We start from the raw sequence: 17,080 nt of genomic DNA, 5'->3' as shown, positions 1-17,080 counted from the left end.
TTTGTGACTACAGAACTGTACTCTCAGGATTTACCAAGCTCTTTTCCCAGTCTCATGTTTTATGAAGTGTTAAAGTTAATAGTAATTGTTTTCAAAGATGTTTCTTCTACAGAAAAAGATATTTCAAGTGGAATTTTAAAAGCTGAAGTATAATGTTCTTCTGAAATTTAACTCTCATATCTATTTATGGAAGCAAAAACATAAATTTACATGGCATTTTCCTTAGTCCAAAATAAGGGCAAGATTTACTTAGCTATTCCTAATGTCTTCTCCTGAGGCAAATTTGTGCTCAGTTTTTCTGAGAATCATTAATTCTCCAGTACCATTTTTCTTGCATTCCTCTGAAACCTGTGCTCAACAAGGGATTTGGTCATTGGCTTCCTGTTGCCCTTGCCAGAACGTTCCTATCAGGAATTGAAGTTCTTTGGAATTTGTGATTCACCTCTTCCAAAGTGATTCATTAAGTTAAAAAAAAATCATATAAGAGGGTGAAGAAATGAAGAGTGATGTTCTGGAGAAGAAATATTTGCTGCTGTCCCCAGAGAGCTAAGAGCATAGGTCAGCTTTCTCTAGAAAGTTTTCAAAAGTTCTCATCAACTGTGAAGTCAGTAATAGAATTTAATGCTGCCAACTACACCCCTTGAAGCGAAGCATTCATGACACAACACCATCGTTGTGTAGAAACAGGCAAATATATTACCTTAATGATAGGTCAGTGGACCCCCTATGGAATGTAATTATATTGTGTCAGCTCTTGTACAAATGTTAGATCTTACATAACCGTGTTGTTACTTTTTTTCCTCCCCTCAAAGACCTTTTGATGTGTTCAAAGCAAAAGATGAGAGAAGATGTGTGCTGCCCCCAAATCAAAAGGCGATTTGCTAAAATAAACCAGCCTGGTACCCACAAAAACCTCTACTTCCATTCTTCCCACATTGAAAGCAGCGTCCACTGGTTTCCAAATGCCCTATTAAAAGAAAATACTCAATTCTGAAACATGCCAAAATGAGTGAGACAATTCCAGTCTTACATGTTGGTTTCAGAAAGAAAAAAAGAAACACACACACACACACCACTAACACCCTACAGCTCAGGCTAATACTATTCTGATTTCCATCTTTTTCTCCACCAAAATTTCCTAGGCCTATATGGACACAATGTACTTTCAAAAGATAATGCTTATGATGATAATGTGTTAAATGGAAAAATAAAAATGCAAAATTTTATACCTCTCATCCAGTAACATACATAGTAGCAAGAAATGTACACAGGTGCACAAGGATTGAAAGGTATATAGACAAGGCAAAGGCTCATTTGTTAGAACAGTAGTATAGTGGATGATTGTTTCTTCTTTCATTTGAAGTTTTAGTAAAGTATTTTATGATTTATTTTTTTAATTAAGAGTCAAAGACAGAGGTCACAAATTGCCAGCCCACCGGCAAAACCTGGCCCACAGTTACTTTAACAAAGCCATTCACATTTAACATTTAGGAGATTGTTGCATAAATACTTGAATTTTTAGCTTCTCAAGAAAAACTGAAAGATCTGGAAAAATTGGGTGCATATTCCCACATGAGCTCAACCAGCCTGAGCTGTGAGGAGACCATCTGGCCTTTTTAAAAGGGCGCTTCCTAACCAGTTGCCACAGGATCTCACACCCCACTCATTTATATCACCTGCCTATGTACACCAGCATGTGGGAATCCTACCAAAGGCAACTGGATTAAGGAAGTTACCATGACTCTATACATACTAATGAGACTTCTCTTTTCCCTCTTCACATCTTTACCTTTTGGATACCCCTTCAGTGGTCAAATTAGAAAATGTCTATATATTCACTTTCAGAAGTTTCATAATCCTTTGAGTATATATAGTGTAATAAAAATTTGGCAGTTGACTCAAAACAGAACAGTCAACCCTGATGATAATAAAAATTAGTAATGATAATAAAAACACTTTGGGGACCGAGTTCTCAAATTAGTCAACTCTTTTAAGCCAATAAAAACATGCTTAAAAAATTAAATTTAGGGTTAGAACATCTCAGTGCTCTCTTCACAAAAATTCCCATGGAAACAAAAACTAAAGTAGAATAATGAGAAGCTGGATATATATTCCATTTGCCTTTGGTCCTTCTCTTTTTTTTTTTTTTTAAGCCAAAGCTAATGGATGTGTTTCTGTTTGTCAAACAAGACACATGGTGCTCAATTAGCCCACTCAAGGAAGCATAGAAGTTTATCATTTCTAGTTCAAAATAATTTCTATGCCACTAAAATAGCAAGCCACCATCAACTTAAACGTAAACTGGCTGAGTATACCCTGCAGATGCGCGGACACTTAACAGCGCACCACAGAGTGGCGTTGGTTTCTTAGGTCTCTGTTTTCTAATATTATTGACATCCACTGTGGCCTTTGTAAAGGGACATTTCTTACCTTGTTAGTGGTCCCAGGTCTCCTGAGTCTTGGCTTCCAGCTTCACTAGGAGTGCTCACTGATTTCGAGGAGGGAGACATAGGGGTTGGGACTAAATAATGAAAATAACAGGTATCCCATGTTAAAAAATGCAGCGACTGCACTGGGGAAGAGCAGTGTCAGACAGATCAAAACAAATGGGCCCAAATTAAAGTGGTTGTATGGCCAGGAGAGATTAAGATGGGATAAAGGAAAAAAAAAAAAGGAAAGAAAAGGAAGAAAGTCAAGTGAATTTTTCATATTTTAGAAATTAAAATTTGAAATGAATTTAGACAAAATTATCTTAGGGATTCTAAGGCCATGTCCATCTTAACAAAGTGAAATGGAGAATCAAAACAGCTATCCAGATATTTCAAGTCAAATATCTCTCTAGGGTGAACTATCTGGATAATTCCAATTCTCCACTTTATTTTGTTAGCATAGATGTGACCTATTAAAAAAATAAAATGGGTGTCTATAAAACTTTGAAAGATTATGAAATAAGTAATTCTGAGTAATTTTAAATGGCCAAGGAGAGTCAGTCAAGGCTGTTGGATGTCTGCTTTGGAGGGTAATCCATTCTCCACAGAATACAAACTGCACTGTCTCTGAGAGACTAAGTGACAAATACAGAAAGGCTAAACAGTGAACCTAGTAATTTAAAAATCTCTTTTGAAACAAAGGAAAATGCCAGGCTGCTTTATTTTTACATTTAATTAATAGTTTCGTCCCATTGTATTGTTTACTGGGTTTGGAACTTGTTTTCCTTTGCCTCCGGCAGCCCTGGAAGGCACAGCCCCCCGGCACATAAGTAAACTGCCATTCCAAAGACAGGAGAGAGAAGCTCAATGAGGGAGGTCAGGGCAAGCTGACCATGTGAGAGCAAGGATAATAAAAGAAAAAAGCTAAAGGAAATGCAAATGTATTTTCCTTTTCTCTATCTTCAGGTACAAGCCAAATGTCCTTCAGATAGAAGCTGCACCGAATAGCCAAGATGGCTTCAGGCCAGATGAATTCAATGGGTTCTCAATATCACACATGCCAAAGAAGCCATATGGGCGGAGAGGAACTTCAATACATAAGCGTGGACTCCCATTTGGTTTCAATCATGTGCAATTTCCTTTTATTTAATAGAGTAAAGGGTTTAACTATTTTGTCCAAATCCTAGAACACAATGGCGGATCTGTCAAGAAACTAGGAATTTCATGTGGTCCCACAATTAATTCACTTATTACCTGCTGCAGGAAGTCAGAGGGTAAGATGGAGAGATGGATGAAAATTGAAAATGGGCTCTACTCTGGCCAGGTGCCCTCGCAAGAATGCAGGGGTAGCTCAGAATTTGGTCATGGTGGTCAGGGTTCAGAGATATGTAACTGTTTTGTTCTGAAAGTTTAATTGCTGGCTTTATGTAGAAGAGAGGAAAACAGAACATACTACTCTGGTGTTTGACCAGTGTTCACATTGCAACAGAACTTCAAAGGCTATTCTGAGGCAAAACTATAATGGATTATTGCAAAGTGTCTAAATTATGCCACAGGTCAACTAAGTATTAAAAAGTCTATCAGCTCCTCAAAGAAGGTCCATCAGTCAAATATCCCACAGATTACATCTTCCACACCATAAAGAAGCTAAACAGATTAATCAACATCCTAATTTAATAGTAATTTAAAAATCTCTTTTGAAACAAAGGAAAATGCCAGGCTGCTTTATTTTTACATTTCTTCTTCTATCATTGTGAGACATATGATTTTACCTAATACAAACTGAGGTTTAGTATAAAATGCTTTTTTATGGTGGTTTAGGTGTGTGTATATATTAAATTATATCCAGCAATACTTAATAATTTATAGGTTTATTATATATTGCTTTTTAAAATTTATGTTAATAAAATACTTGTCATTTTGTCATACATGGGATAACTTTTATTCTTAGTTTAAGTAACTATGGAAATAAATGAAAATTTATTTTAATATAAAAGCCAATGATGGGATTTGAAGGAAAAAAAACATTTTGAAATGGAGACCTGATACTGCATTGTCTTATATGCATTATTTTTAAAGTTTCTTTCCTTCTTTTTTTTTTTTTTTTAACTATATTGGGTATTACGTAGTCTTACAGACACCCTAGGATTACCCTGAAATGTATGGAAAGCAAATGGATAAAGAAAAATAAAATAAATTATCACATGAGAGATATATAGGTAAGTGACAGAATAAACACATGTAGAGGTTTACCTCTAACACAAATGGAACAAATAGTTCAATATCCAAACCCTAGTGACAAAATGAGATCATGGACAATTAACTACGATTGAATGAGCTGTAGGAGGAGGGGTGTTGTAGTGAGAATGCCAATTAGCAGTGAAACCAAGTTCTACAATAGAGTCAAATAAATTTAAACTTGTTAAGTAGCTGCTAATCTGTCACTATTTTCAGTTTTTCTTCACATTTCCCACTGAGCTTTCTATTTTCATCATGGCATCACTCTATGCCTGTGGTGGTTATGAAATTCATAACCAGATTCACAGTATTTAGGTTGGCAGAGAGACGTTGGGATTCAGTCATGAAAAATGAAGAACAATTTAAGAAAAAAACTCCAAGATTCCTTGTATTTACCATGTGGCAACTCATCTAACAAGTATAAAATAATCTACTAGTCCACAGTAGATAAGGTTGACCATATAATCAGTCAATAAGCAGCAAATTGCTACCAGCTCTACAATCTGTCTCCCCATCTCCTTCCAGCCCCCTCAAATCAAAAAATAAATACATCTGAACCATAAGCCACAGAATTTCCTTAAAAATAAAAGAGACATAAAAGAATAGTAAATGCTGGACATGGTATATCCCATGCAAGACAAATTTAAGAAAACAGTAACACTGTTTAAGTACCTAGAGGGGGCTCCGGCGATATACCAATGCTTTGCAAAAGAGCCTCTGTCTCTCTGCGTTTGCGATCCAGGTCAGAGTCATCCTGAACAGGTTCTTTCTTTTGCTGCATATCAGCCTAAAAAGAGTAGATGCCAGAAAGAAAAGTTAACAGAGCTAAATGTATGCTTTTCCTGGCTCAAACGGAAAATGGTAAATGCATGTGTGAAGACCAAACAAAAGCCCTAAATAGACATAATCATGTGTATAAAGGATGAAAAAACACTGTAACTGCTCCATTTAATAATTGCTACCCTGGTAATTTCTCTTTTGGTTGGAGGTTTTTTTTTTTTCCCCTGCCTCTGTCACATGGTATGAAAGCTTCTCTCACCCGGTTTTAAAAGAAACCATCAGGGCTAAATATTTCTGACTGGGATGTGGATTTTTAAGAAAATTCTCTTTGTTTTTTTTCAACATCGTTGTCCCTTCTGGGAAGACATACTATCGGTTCTTGATGAGTGTATGTTTGTAATATTCACACCCCATGTTGGAATTATGCAAACAAAGAATTATTGGGATTTGGCTAAAAAATAAAATTAGTTATGAAATCTGTAACTGTAAAATATACTCTTTGTATTAGCAATCTAAGTTTGCCATGGTTTAAAATAAATCAGGCTAGAATGTTTATTAAGGCCTGTGAGCAATATTGACATGTGTTACTTAATTTCCAGTTTCATAGGCTTCCATTAAGCATATTAACTCAAAGGAGAAAATTATCATTTAGAAAAATATAGAACAAAAAATCATTTAGAAATTTCTTTCCCAAATCCTGTCAAAAAACAAAACAAACAAACAACAAAAAAACCAAACATCTCCTGTGTAAGCTTCTCATGGACAGATCCTACGCCTCATTTGTGGTTTTTACAGAATAGTGATGTCAAAATACAAGCTAAAGAATGTCAGTGGTGGGATTCTGGGGTCATTAAACATTCAGGTCTCTTCTCTTTTTCCTAACACAGTTAACTACTTAAGACAAGGCATTTGTCCCACATCTGAAACATGGTAACATCATATTTGATGTGCGGCTACCTCGGGACAAAGCTGTGTGAGTTTACAAAAGTGAAGCTGTCTTAAAGCTTATCAGAAACCTATAATCCAGTTACCAGACACACCTTCCTCCCCAAGTTAGGTACCCTAACAGGTATATTATCTGCTTCAAGGGTGCAGAGTACATTTCAAAGCACCGAAGTGTAATTTACATTGTAGAAAAAGTTCATGCAACTTTTGCTTTACTCCCAGATGATAACCTACACACTAATCATAAGCAAACTGCATCTTTGCATGTAGTGCTGGGCTTGACATTTCTGTTATTATTCGACTCGGGCTTAGAACACTCTCATATTTTTGAAGTCTATCTGCCATTAGAGGGAAAACTGCCATTATGGGAGCTGATGAGTGCGAATGAGAGCACTAGAGGATTTCAGGCATATCTCATGGAACCCAAAATTCTGGAATGGCAGTTTCATCTCTATCTGTGAAGACAGCAAAGTTGACATTGTTTTCCAATGTTAACATTTAAACTACTGAAGCAAGTTCCAAGGTGTATGCGTGCAACAGAGGCCAAGACAGAACTACGATGAGGAAAAGGACCTTGCAGGGTGAGGATCTAAATCAACATGCACAGATCACAGAGTTGAAAGAAGGATGGAGGAAATTTAAAGAAAGGGAATTACCATCGAAGCTACTGAAATATAAGTGGAAAAACTTAGAAAAGCAAAATCCGTCTTAGGAAGCCAGTAAGAAACAAGATGGTTTCACAGTGAAGAGTTTAGCCCTAACTGGACTCCCAGCTTTACCGAGGGCAGATACATGTTCTATTCTGCTCACCACTATATCCTCACATCTAGGTCCTGGCCTGACACATTAGATGCTCAATAAAAAAACCTATTGAATAAATGAACTAATATCTGTCTTAGGTCACTGTTATTCTACGACTATGGAATTTCAGAATTATACATCCTTCAGGCCAATTTCTACCAATTGCACACCAGTCAGCAAGCCCCTTTACAGCACCACTGTTAGAAGGAGTCCTCTAAACTTCCAGTCACCCAGTGCTCATAACAAAGCCATTTCTATATCCTAGCAACAAAAAGATTCGTTAACCTTGCCTCATTCTTTCAACAAAAATGTAGTAAAGGACGATAGAATGCCGGGGTTAATGAAACTGAGAGGTTCTAATGGAGCTTAAACAGAGCAAACAGAACAAGATTTGCCTTGTCCTTTCCTTTCCAATAAACATAGGACATATTATCTCTAACTTTCTGTCATGTATAACCTATGCAGAGAAGCACAGAATTTTTTTTAATGTATTCTAACTAATCATTAAGCACTCAAGAAACACACAAGAGGGTAATTCACACGTCAACATGCAGAACTATACTGCATACACTGCAATAACAGTACATCTGAACTCCACCTCCAAAATTTCACTCCTTTTCTTATAACGTACCTCTACAACTCATTCCCTACCCTCCACCTTCCTTAATTCTTAAGAGGCAATATAATGACAAATATGAATAAGGTTAAGTGTCCACCTAGATGTAACAGAAGCTTAAGCAAGCTATCAGCACTCAAAGATGACCATGAAAAATGCAAAATTAGGTAACTGGAGCTTACTGGAAATTAAGACAATTCCTATCTGTTACCATTAGCACCTTAAACTAAATAGTTACTTTATCCAAGGCAGTTAGCTATACTAAGTGCGCTAGTCATGAAAGTTTTGATTTTCCCCATGTAATTACTACAGAATCCTGATCTATTTTAAAGACTCAACAGGAGTGGTTTTGCAGTGCTAGCAATTAAAAAATGTGCTAGGTGTCTTTCCCAGAAAATGGTATTTCTTTTTGTGAAAAGTAATCACAGCTGAGACCCAGAGAGGAAAATCAAAGAAAGAAAATTTGTCAGCTGAGAATTGTCAGTTTTTCAAAGACAGCTCCATAGTTATTAGAGGAACAAGGGAGGATAGGCCAGGAAACCTCTGTCTGTCCTACCTTACAGCAATTCAGCAGAGGGGCAAGGACATGACGAAACTTCAGGGTGGCCCCATTAAGCACACCTCATGGCATTAAAGCCAATTTTTCCTGAAATTGACTCTGAATCTTAAATAGTAGGCACTATATTTATTTTAAAATCAGATTTCATCCATGATACCACAACCAAGAAAGCAGCCGATATCCAAAGAAGCAGAGAGTGGTGATTTTATAGATGTACAGTTTTCCAGATTTGGTGGAGATAATCGACCTGGGTGGCCCTAATTCACACCAGTTTTCACTCATGGTAAAAATAGTCACACAGATTAGCATTAAAGAGCATTTTGGTCCCTTTCTATTCTAAATTTGCTTTATTTAAATTATAAGCCTAAATAGAGTTAAAAGTCAAACCTGTAAGATTAAGGCTATTTCTAACTCTCTACAAACACCACAAAAACTAGAAAATCTTAAACTCAGGAGTGACAGTTGACTGGAACATTCCATAGACTCGAGATTAGAATTTCCAAGGATATCTGCAGGAAAGAATTCCAGACGTCTGGAAAGGGTGTCTGTGAGCAGCATCCCAGACTAGTGATAACTAGTTTGTGTGTTCATTCATGCACTCACCCTATAATCCTTTACTGAAGTCCTACTACGTGGCCCAATCTGTGCTAGACATTGACTCGATGAAAAACACCAGCCCTGTTCTCAAAAGCCTGCACTCTATTGGGAGAGAAAGACAAGGGAAGATGCAAATATAATGCTCTGTGCTAAATGGTTTGATAAGGTCAAGGATAGGGGCAGTATTAACTAGTCATGGATGGGGGGCGGGGGGGTTAACAGAGAAGGCTTTCTGGAGGAAGTGACATTTGAGGTGAGAACGGAAAGACATGTAGTTAACAGCCAGGTGAAGGACAACAGGGAGAAGTAGGAGAATGGTACAAGCAGAGGAGAATATTCACAAATTCTGTCAAGAGAGAGTGTGGCCCATGGGTGGTATGTACATAGCTGAGACTGGCTGGAATGTGGATTTAGGGAGAAAGGAGGTGGGGAAGGAAAAAGAATCCTGTCCAGGATCCGATGACCACTACAAGTTGGAGAAGGGGTAATAAAAGAATGACCCCAGGCTTCTGTTTGGGACCATGGGGTGGAAGAGGGGATCCTTGCTGAGACTGACGATAAGGGGGCTACTTCTAAGACTTGGACTTCTGGGGCCCAGTCTCTTCATTTGGGGAAAAAAAAAAAAGGATCAGAATAAATCACTTCCAGGTTTCTTGCAGCTACAAAATGCTCTAATTCCAGGAAAGTAGAAGCCTTGAATTATAAGACCCTTCCAATAATGGGGCATTTTTTGGAAGATGGCCTCATCAGCAGGGTCCTGATAAATGTAGCCACCAACTGTATGGGCGGCATTCTCCTATTCTGGTAGCCAATCTCAGGAGTGGAAGAACGGCCATTTCTTACTGACCAGGTCCTCTGTGCCTTTCACTGCTCTCCAGTATCTCCTCATATCCTCACAGAACTCTTTGAGGTAGGCACTGATCTCTTCTCATTTTACAAAAGGGAGAACAGGGTCAGAAAGGTCCCATACTCCCTCAAGGCCATTCTGTGAAGGGCAGAGCCAGGTTTCCCAGATGCATTCAACTCAAAAGCCTCTGTGCATAACCACTGAGCTTTACTGCCTCTGTCTTACAGCACTGTCTGCTCAGACAAACCAAGTCATCAGAGTCTACAAAAGGTACTTCGACTGAAGGAAAGATCTGTTGCAGGGGTAAATAGGTTGCTGAGGGACAGGACAGGCTTTAAAGATGGTATAGTCCAGTGAAGCCCAAAGTCTGGCCCCATTGGGATCTTTCGAATTAAAAACTTTGGGATGGAAAAGGAGGGCTCTGAATTGCCACAGGAGTCCCTGGAGCAAGGTCAGGACATCACAGGCTTCAACCTGTGGAAATGAGGAAACAGACTATGTGACTTTAATTCCATACCCAGGAATATGTAGAGTTCAGGTATAACAAGCTCCCCACCACCTGCCACTGCCTGTCTCCCAAGGCTCCATCTGTTGTGTAACAAACCGAGTCTCCATCAGACAAAGCTGCTTGGGACAGAAACAAAAAGGGTGGCCTGTTTCAATCAGTCTTGTTTGCCTGTAATTTCCCCCCAAATGTGTAAAATAACAAAGATGAAGCAGACAGAATAATTTGGAACCAGATTTCCCATACCACATCACATTTTGTAGTAATTCTATGAAATTCAAGTTGGATATTAGAATGTCATTTTAAAAGGAAACTGGTTATTAGTAAAGGATAACAGGTGCTTTAAAACTACAGTAAGCATTGACATTTGAAGGAAAGGAAGCATAATAACCTAATGCTTTTTTTGGCTTTGCATGGAAATGAATAGCCATTCCTTGTCAATTCTCACCTCTGCTTCACTCAAAGACTGCATATGTAACAGCAAAGATCTCCAAGAGAAAAATGCTATGCGCACTGTCAAGGACAAAATAAACCAGGGCATCAATCAAAGTGTAATGGAACAGAGAGATGTGAGATGCCAGAAGGCTAAAACGCAACTGCAATTATGTTTTACTTTGTTGGAAAATAATTGTTATAAATCTGTTACCTTGGTCTCCCAGGCTTATTTTATGAAAAAATACTTATTTAGATTGGAAGGCATCAAAACACATTTTCTTTTTCCTTACAGAAAAACTCTGAGTATGGAAGCAGCTCTGGTTTCTAGACACACAAGTGTATCACACTATATAAAGTTGCCTTCTCAGAAAGCTATTCAAAACTATCTTTGGCACCTGGTTCTTTTGTCCAAGACGTGGGCTATTTCTCCATGACCATGGCAAACTGGAGAATTAAAAATAAATTATCCGTTGGATTGAGATAGTAGAAGAAAACATGATATGCCAGCGACACATGGAACTGGGAAGGGAACCCCGGATTCTGGGTGTGACAGACAGAAAAGCTACATTTCGCCTCTGGGTTTCTGCTGCTTTGTTGGCATAAAGAAGGGTTTCAGTAGAAGGTCTCTGAAATCTCTTCGAGCCTTAATATGTCATAATTCTATGTCCATGGAGCAGAGTCTATTACTATACTATCTACCCTCTTGCCAAGGGAGGGAAATGCAGCTTTCCTTCTGTCAGACCTACAATCCTTGTTTTACCCTGAAAAACACATACTCCTTAAGAAACCATGGAAATCCACTGGCATCATTTTTCTATTTTTCTCCTAAAATGTTCTACCTGGTAGTTTTTAAAAATTTTTTTCTTAAAACTAACACATATTAAACACTAAGTAGAGCCTGGTTACTACTAAGTGCTTTAGAAGATTAACTCTTTTAATTCTCACAACCCCACAGAAAATGTATTACTATTCTCATTTTAAGGATAGAAAACTGGGATTCAGAAAGGTTAAGAAATATCTAACAACAGACATTTCACAGACCACTTTCAGGTCTCTGTGCACGTCTGGGGTGAACCTGGGGCTTGGGGACCTCTGGACCATGGTTGGTGCTTGACCAGCACATAGCAGGTGACAATGACCTTAGGAGTCTGAGTATGTAGATACCCACTCATTTTATTCAGAAATCATAGAAGGATTCTTCTAGAGCATCCTCTTCATCCATTTGGCCAGCCCCTCAGAATCAAGTGATTTTCTTTGTTCCCTGAAACACCCCAATACCCAGGATTTACCTCTTTCTTTTTCCTCTCCTCTTCCTTCCGTTTCTTCTCTTCTCTTATCTGTGCTAAGCGCTGTTTTTTGCGCTCTAGCTCAGCTTTTAAGTCACTTTTGTCAGACATGTTGGTTTCCTTGGAGGAAAAGAAAAAAATGTGAATACATAAAAATAAATTTTCTGTATTATCACTGCAAAAAATCATTCAAACCTTGAAAGTACGACTTTTTACCATCACAGGTTGTATTACTTAGCCTATGCTGAAGAATCAAAGAAACAAATTGAGTTAGGTCTGGTCTCACACTACATAAATACTTTCCTTTTTATGTATTCATAAATATTTGAAGCAATACAATGATATAGGCTCTGCTGGTGGGAAGGATTATAGCAACTTCAGAATAAGCAAGACATTTTCTGTGCAAGTTTCTTAACAAATAAACAAACAAAAAAGAATCAAAAAAGAACCTTCACCAGGACTTCCAATTTAGACGATAATGGACCAATTCATCCCCACATTGAGAAAAGAAAATAGGCTGTCATAAGCCCTTAGAGATGCGCCCCATTCAAATATCTATGGATTCAATAACCATGTCTCCACTGAGCCTGGGCACAGAGATTTCATTTTGCCTAACATTATATGCATCAGGGGAAGACAGCCACTAAAGACCTAACATGTTAATCTTCTTTTTCTGTAAAACTCCCGAACTGTCACAATTAATTTCATCTCCAGTACAATCCTATTTCTATAAAAGTTTCATTTACATACTGAATGCGATTGTGCTTATCCTGGCACATCCCCGAAGATGTTTATGAACACATGAAACAGTAGATAACACCATGGCAAGTTCTTGGGGAAATTTATCTGAATGAAATTTAATTTTAACGTTAATGGGGATGGTGAGGCTGGTAGTGAGGGTGCCAGAAATATTTGCAAGTAAAATGAGTTTGGAAAAGACTCACCAAATTGCCAATGATTATATTTGTCTCTTTTGTGTTCTCAGTTGGAAACTAAGAAAATGGAAACACCGAGAAATGAAGAAAACCCCTATGACCCAAATTCCTAAAATAAAGTAAAAACAAAAAAACCCACAAAAACATCCTTAAATGTCATGAGTATTCATTTCCATATTATTTATACGCAGCTATGATGAATATATAATGCATCCCTATGTAGAAAACAGAGCAATGAAAGGCAAAAAAGAACCAAAGAATACAAAACAATGAAAAATCCTTCAAACTTTCTGTCACTGCCTTTAGAAGGTAATCAAGTATGTCTTAGTCACCCTAAGACATACTTCCCAACGAATACACACAGTTGGGAAATGTACTGTGCTAACTACTGTACATATTCCTGCTCATGGTGTGATGGCAAAGACTTATGAAATAATAACAGTAGTAATCACAATAATCAATCTTTGTAATCAATTCATGATCACACCCTATCTTCATTTTTCAACAAAAATTGTTGGATAATTAATGTGTGCTTGGCACTCTATAAGGTTTCAGAGTACAAAAGATGAGCAAAACCAGATTCTCTCCTTCAAGGAGTACATAACTCAACTTTGTAGGCGTGTGGTGCGGCTGGAGATGTTCTCCACGATACTGGCTTATTGATTCCTAAGTGCTAGGCACTTTTATCACATTTAATCATAACAGTCCAAGGAGACCAGTATTTTGATTAATGTCTTGTTTGCAATTCGGATAATGGAGGCTCAGCAAGACCTTAGGCAGCACAGTCAATCCATGGCTGAAACAAAACTCAAGCACGTCCATGCTCTGAACTGCTACACTCTGCTGACCCCAATGTATAAGTTTAGGCAGAATGCAGAGCAAAAGAGTAATTAAGATCTATTAGAATGAGCAAGGGTATACTTTGAGGAGGAGGTAGAATGTGAGCTGGATATCACGGGAGTCAGGATCTAGCAAAGAAGGGAAGATACAGATATGCCAAGACCTATAAAATGGGAACCAGCAGGCTAAGAGATATGGATGAATCCAAGCCAAGAAATGTAAACTTTAGTTGGTAAGAATGGATATATGGGGGCAACAGGGGAAGTCTTGGGAAAACAGAAAAGCGAGTTCCATTTGGTAATAAGAGATGGGAAGTCACAGCAACTTTTTGAAAGGGAAAGTGACAAAATAAAGATGGAATTTGCTTAAGCCTGTTCTTGTCCCTGCCTAGAAAACACACAGGAGCAGAAACTGGAAACAAGGCAAGCTGCTGGGAGGCTGGTGCCAACATCTGTCTGGAGCGACTGCACCTGCTTTGTGATGGTAGGTGAATGGAGAGACAGAATGTGGGGAATGTGGGCGGATGAAAGCATGACAAGAAGGAAGAAGTAACTCTCCGTAGCCTGTGGGTATGGAAGCCAAAGAGAAAGATTCAGTAACAATTCACCTTTGAGAGAGCAAGGAGGATGGCAGAGAAGTTGGGAAGAGAAGGCAAGAAGGAAATCCTGAAACAACTTGTAGCAGGCTGTAATTTGAGTGTCAGTGGGATTTCTGGCCAGAAAGAATGCATAGATACAAAATTAGAGATCGGATGAGAAGCTGGATGGGAACTGGAGCTGTGGGACACACTTTTGAGTCATCCACCTACAAAGTTGAAACCTGAGTCACACATTCAAAGTCCTGTAGGAGCCAGACAGACAACATGAAGAAGCAAAGCCGCAATGAAGGCCAGAGAGGAAGAACCTGCCTGAAGGAGGCAGTTCTGCCCAGCTCCAACTGACCGTTGACATGGAAAAAGATGAATCCAAGTAGTTAGATCTTCAGATCTTTTTTTTTTTTCCCAAGAGAAACCACGGAACTGATAAAAGTCAAGTTTGTCACTAAAATATTATTTGCCAATAATTTTTAATACCAGTGGGCAAAAATCCTGGCAGGAGAAAATTAGAACCTAATTCCAGAAGCCGTCGGAGAAGTTACAACTACTCTTTCTTCCCCAGTGGGGACCACTCCGATTTATGTTTTTGACATTTTTTTTTGGCTGTCAGAAATGAAAAATCCAATCAGGAAGATCACTGTTATAGCAACAGGTGTGTCATTCGGTGCTGCCCACAGCCAGCAGAAACTTCTGAGAGTTTTCTCTTGCACATCTCCCCAATTGCCATTGGCCTTCCTCTAGTCCACCAAAAGGGTCTGTCACAACTTCAGCTATCTACTATGCTCATGAAGGAACAAACCATGTAATAACATCCTATATTTGTCATGATTTTCTGGTAAAACTGCATTCATGAGTAGGAAGTAAGGTGTATTTTCAGTACATTTCTGCAAAGAAGCAAAGTTCTTTTTACAACTAATAAATATGTCTGACAACGTCAGTCATTTGAGTTGGTGTTACCGGCCATAGAGCCAAAATTTTTTAAATAAACAACAAAAACACCAAGGGGAACTTTTAAAAAATATTAAGTAGTGATGTTTCAAATAACAGACTTCAGAGCCACAATGGCAAAAGACAGCTATAGAGTACTTTCCACTTACTGATTTTTTGGATCTACACCAAAATAGACACTTCACATCAACACCTAGGAGAATAAGAAATCTCAAGAGAACGACTCACAAAGGGTTTGGAAAGTCCACATTAGAGTAAACGAATGGGCCTTTACACATAGTAAATGGCTGCAACAGCGACACGAAATGCAGTGTCAGCACTGAACTCCACAGGCTTTCCCAGGGGGCTTGCCACTCTGACTCATTCAATCTCCCTGCACACCAAGCAAAGCAAATTGAGGAGCAAAGCCTGGGGGATGTGAGTTATAGAGCTTCCTGTGGCTAATGCAGGTCACTGCAAAGGCAATCTGGACGCTCTCAGTTTAAGAAAATAAGAGCCAGAGCTACCTGCTGCTAATTATTGCTCCCTTACTTCACACACACAAAGAGCTGGCCTCTTTCATCTCAAGCTGGCAAGGGGTCAAGTAGAGAAAATCAAACCCACCTCTGGGTGTAAGTCTCCTCCCTGTCTGATCATCAACTTAGTCTGCCACCCACCAGCCAACTATGGCTTAACTCCACCCTAGCTTAGGGACAATTACAGCTCAGCCTCACTGACTTCATCCATTCCAGGGTCAGAGGATGCACTTTTATGATCCCTGCTCAGCTCTCTTCATGGAGGAGTCCTATATTCCAAAAGCGGTTTTCTGTTGGTGACATTCTCCTTGCCTATACACTCTTACCCAACCCATGCTTCACAGCTCCTCCCACCTCTGCATCGTAACTCTCACTCTCCTGCAAATTCTCCAGCTCTACTATCACTGTGTACAATCTCATTTCACTTCTTTTCTTTCTTTTCCTGTCCCCCAGGTTATCCCCCCACCACAATGAGAGAGATCCAAAAGTTCAAATCAGCTACTCCATCCCTTTGGGCTCCATATTATCAATCCTCAACCCCTATAATTTTTTTTGTCAAATTTCAATTCCACACTTCTGATTTCCTTTTTTTTTTTTTTTTAACATAGAACATTATATTTCAATACACAACTTCTGTGCAACCAAAAAGTAAAACATCACAGTAAAATGTTGGTGAGAAAACATGGTATTTCATTTGCAAGGCATGGCAAATGGTTAAAACATCCTTAGTCATAAATGATCTCTTAGAAACCAATAACAAAGACTCTAATATTCCAAGGGAAATGGCAAAAAAAAAAAAACAAAAAACAAAAAAAACCACACAGAGGAAAATGAAAGAACAAATGACTAGTAAGGTTTAAGGACATATGAAGATGACTGAACTGAACAATAACAGAAGAAAAACAATTTCTTTCTAATATCACGTTGTCCAAGATTAAAACACTGACGTCTAATGTTTACACAGTTTTAGAAAACAGGTCTCATGAACACTAGAAGACAAGATTAATGAGGACAATCTATACAACTTGGGGAAAATCTCTACTTTTGATTCAAAAATAGAAATTGTGGATATACTTGATTCTAATGAAGTGGAAATACTAGGACTAGTTAAACAAATTAGATGGAGAAATTCAAAATAATTTATATAGAAGCATGTTCAATTTGTAGCTAATGTAGTTCCCTTCTTAACCTTGGTTCACCCTTCATTCC

At 38.4% G+C, this 17,080-nt stretch overlaps 1 protein-coding gene across 5 annotated transcripts in view; it reads right to left on the bottom strand.

The window, feature by feature from the left end:
- DYNC1I1 (dynein cytoplasmic 1 intermediate chain 1) overlaps window positions 1-12,149 on the bottom strand; it is a 272,515-nt gene extending 260,366 nt beyond the window's left edge. For 3 of the 5 annotated variants that reach the window (XM_088018701.1, XM_028118650.1, XM_028118661.1), the window contains exons 1-3: window positions 12,042-12,149; window positions 5,340-5,454; window positions 2,431-2,572 (exon numbers count right to left, since the gene is read on the bottom strand). In XM_088018701.1, the coding sequence (XP_087874827.1) occupies window positions 2,431-2,572; window positions 5,340-5,454; window positions 12,042-12,149 (365 nt within the window). The remainder of the gene's footprint in view (window positions 1-2,430; window positions 2,573-5,339; window positions 5,455-12,041) is intronic. The other 2 variants (XM_028118678.1, XM_028118697.1) reach the window with 1 other exon arrangement.
- Between the last annotated feature and the right edge of the window lie 4,931 nt (window positions 12,150-17,080).

Source organism: Eumetopias jubatus, unplaced genomic scaffold, assembly GCF_037043125.1.
Source record: "Eumetopias jubatus isolate StellerSeaLion01/CBP00866 unplaced genomic scaffold, mEumJub1_p1.0 scaffold_14, whole genome shotgun sequence".
NCBI lineage: Eukaryota > Metazoa > Chordata > Mammalia > Carnivora > Otariidae > Eumetopias > Eumetopias jubatus.
This window is presented reverse-complemented; position numbering and strand designations above follow the sequence as displayed.